This window comes from Myotis lucifugus, unplaced genomic scaffold, assembly GCF_000147115.1.
Source record: "Myotis lucifugus unplaced genomic scaffold, Myoluc2.0 scaffold_222, whole genome shotgun sequence".
Taxonomy (NCBI): Eukaryota; Metazoa; Chordata; class Mammalia; order Chiroptera; family Vespertilionidae; genus Myotis; species Myotis lucifugus.
Genome location: NW_005871270.1, coordinates 1234626 through 1238139, shown reverse-complemented (window position 1 = coordinate 1238139; position 3514 = coordinate 1234626). Strand labels below are relative to the sequence as shown.

At 54.3% G+C, this 3514-nt stretch overlaps 1 protein-coding gene across 1 annotated transcript; it reads left to right on the top strand.

Annotated features, from left to right (window-relative positions):
• Positions 1-1534: 1534 nt before the first annotated feature.
• On the top strand, positions 1535-3302 carry HPDL (4-hydroxyphenylpyruvate dioxygenase like). Its single transcript, XM_006098178.3, has one exon. It carries the CDS (start codon positions 1802-1804, stop codon positions 2906-2908), a length of 1107 nt encoding a protein of 368 aa, XP_006098240.1. The 5' UTR covers positions 1535-1801; the 3' UTR covers positions 2909-3302.
• The last annotated feature ends 212 nt before the right edge of the window (positions 3303-3514 follow it).

Sequence of the window (3514 nt, the reverse complement as noted above, 5' to 3'; positions counted from 1 at the left end):
TTTCATTTAATCACAGCAACCCTATGAAGTACTATTTATTATTGCCATTTTTACAGATGAGAAAACTAAGGCTCAGAGAAGTTAAGCAACTTGGCCCAAGTCATACAGCTAGTGAATGTTGGAGGTAGATTTCAAACCAAGGTCCGCCTGGCTTTTGGAACCCATGTCCTCAAATTCACTGGTCTGCAGAGTAGACCAACTGCCTTTTGCTTTTCACCACCATTGACCAGCTTCTGGGTACTGCCCTCCTGGCTGCAGACCTTTGTTTGTTTGTTTCTTTTTTAAGCCCCATCCCCTGATCATATCCTTCTCCCTCTTGCAATGAAACTCAACTGTAAGTCATCACATCACAATGAATCTCTTTTTAATGCCTGGAACCAAGACATCCATCCCAAATGCTTCCCGAACCTTATGCTCCATTGCTCCTTTGAGGATTTGGCTCACATTCCTCACTGACCTTTTGCTCATTCCATTTGCCCTTCTTGGAATACCCTTCCCAAGCCATTCAGGAGCGCCAGCTGAAGTCCTGGAAGACTCCTAATTCCTCAATCCAGTTACGTCACACAATTCTGGGGCTCAAGGCCAGAAACACCCCCAGAAAGCTCCTCTGGCCCAATACAAAGTCAGGAAGCTACAAAGAACAAGGAGGGCTAGAGTTCTAGTCCTGTAGGGCTCAGAGGGGGAGAAAGGACACGGGTGCAGCTGTTTCTTTCAGGTCCTGAACCACTGGTTTGTTTCTTGCTTGGGACAAGGAGGTAAAATGATGTTGGGAGAAAAACAGGGCTGAAGAAAGAGACAGGTGGAGCTGAGAGATTGCCCAAGAGAAAGGAGATGTGTGCAGAAGCCATGTAGGCGGCCTATCTTCCTATAATATCCATTTCTCTGGACGATGTTGGGCAGGGAATGAAAATCTGTAACCTAAAACATTTTCTAAAAATTTTTATTGATTGCTTTGAGAGAGAGAGAGAGAGAGAGAGAGAGATATGTCAATTTGCTGTTCCACTTATTTATGCACTCATTGGTTGACTCTTGTATGTGCCCTAACCCAGGTATGGAACCAGCAAGCTTGGTGTATCGGGATGATGCTCTAACAAACTGAGCTACCCCGCCAGGGCTCCCACCTAAAACATTTTAAAGTTAAGCGCTTTAAGTTAAATATCCTAAAATATTTTGAAAGTCTTAACAGGATATGAGGGTTAATAGCAAAATTCTCCAGAATTTTTAAGCTAAAACATGAAATTGCAAATAAAATAAAATATCCCTTGCTTGTGGGGGAGAATTTGGGCTCCTCTCCCAGCTGGGGCAGATTCCCTTTGCTCTGAGGTTGCGGGATGAGAGCCAACGCCGGGCGACGAGTGAAGGCAGCTATTGTGATCTCGGGAGGCCGGGGAGGGGACGCTCAGTGCGTCCCAGAGGCTCTGGAAGGAGGGAGCGGCCGGCGTCCCGCAGCACCTCCGCGTTAGCCTCGGGCGGGAGCGGGGAGCCTTCAGTCTCGGAGTCACGGGCTCCGCTCCGCCCAGCACCGGGTTCCACGTGGTTTTCACCACTCGCCCCGGGGAACCTGGTGGTCCAAAGGGATCTCCAGGTTGGGGTGGTGCGGTAGGAAGAACCGCAAGCAGCCAGGAGGGTCGGTCTGTGACTTCTCCCCGAAACGTGCAAGGAGCGCGCTCTGGGGGGAAAACCGGACTCCACCGGCTTCCGACGACAAGCTTGCGACGGAGAGTCGGAGTCCCGAAGGACAGGTGAGGACGAGTGAGCGGACCAAAGGGAAGGACAGCCCGGGGTCACCAACCAGACCGCCATGGCCGCGCCCGCCCGCCGACTGTGCCATATCGCCTTCCACGTGCCCGCAGGGCAGCCTCTGGCCAGGGACCTGCAGCGCCTCTTCGGCTTCCAGCCCTGGGCGGCGCGGGAGGCCGGCGGCTGGCGGCAGCTCGCCCTGCGCAGCGGCGACGCGGTCTTTTTGGTGAATGAGGGCGCGGGGCCCCGGGAGCCGCTCTACGGCCTGGACCCGCGTCACGCCGTGCCCAGCGCCACCAACCTGTGCTTTGATGTGGCGGACGCGGGTGCAGCCGCCCGGGCGCTGGCGGCAAAGGGCAGCTGCGTGCTGGTGCCTCCTGTTCGTGTGCAGGATGCACTGGGTGCTGCCACCTACACCGTGGTCCGCTCGCCCGCAGGCAACCTCAGCCTGACGCTGCTGGAGCGCACCGACTACCGCGGACCCTTCCTGCCGGGTTTCCGCCCTCTGTCCTCCAAAACCGGCCCGGGATGGTTCAGCCACGTGGACCACCTGACCCTGGCCTGCACCCGCGGCAGCTCCCCTACACTGGTGCGCTGGTTCCACGACTGTCTAGGCTTTCACCACCTGCCACTGAGCCCAGGTGAGGATCCGGAGCTGGGCTTCGAGGTGACAGCGGGGTCTGGACAAGGGGGGCTGAGGCTCACTGCCCTGCAGACCCGGCCATGCAGTGCTGTCCCCACCCTTGTGCTGGCCGAGTCCCTGCCGGGGGCCGCCAGAGGACTGGACCAGGTGCAGCAGTTCCTGGCCCAGCACAGAGGACCAGGCCTGCAGCACGTGGGACTGTACACACCAAACATCATAGAAGCCACTGAAGGGGTGACTTTGGCTGGGGGCCGGCTCCTGACTCCTCCAAAGGCCTACTACCAGCAGCCCGGCAAGGAAAGTCAGATCCGAGCTGCAGGCCATGAGCCCAACCAGCTGGCCCTGCAGGGAATTCTGCTAGACGGCGAGAAAGGCAAGTTTTTGCTTCAGGTCTTCACCAAGTCGCTCTTTGCAGAGGACACCTTCTTCCTGGAGCTGATTCAGAGGCAGGGGGCCACAGGCTTTGGCCAGGGCAACATCCGGGCCTTGTGGCAGTCCGTGGAGGAGCAAGCTGCCAGGGACTGAGGAAGCTGAGGAAGCCAGAGCTGGCAGCCACCTGTCCTGGAGGTCTGGGGAGTTCAGCCCAGGGCCTGGTGGAATAAGGCTATGTCCCTAGGGGCCAGGTGTGGCCTCCATTTCATCAGTACCTGCCAGAAGTTGAATCTCTCACTGGGGTCCAAAGAAGTTTGTTTTTAACTATAAAACACTTTTTACAGTCTATATCTAAATAAAGAATACAGGAGTGTAACTCCTTTAGGAAATGGAACATAACCAACACTCTTGAAGACTTTTATGTCCTTCTCTGACCTCATTTCCCTTTACCCACTCCCAATTTTAGGATTATTAACCCCTTGCTTTTCTGTATTGATTCACTACATATGTAATTGATCCCTAAATAAATGATTTCTTATTTGAGGTAGGAATTTAAGACAGAATAAATCTTTCTCTGTGCTTCTTTCCCTTCTCCCTCAGAAGCAGCCACAGAAGGGGGAGGGGCTAGGTCAAGGCTGAGCCAAACCACTTGCTCTAGAGCGGTGGTTCTCAACCTTCCCAATGCCGCGACCCTTTAATACAGTTCCTCATGTTGTGGTGACCCCCAACCATAAAATTATTTTTGTTGCTACTTCATAA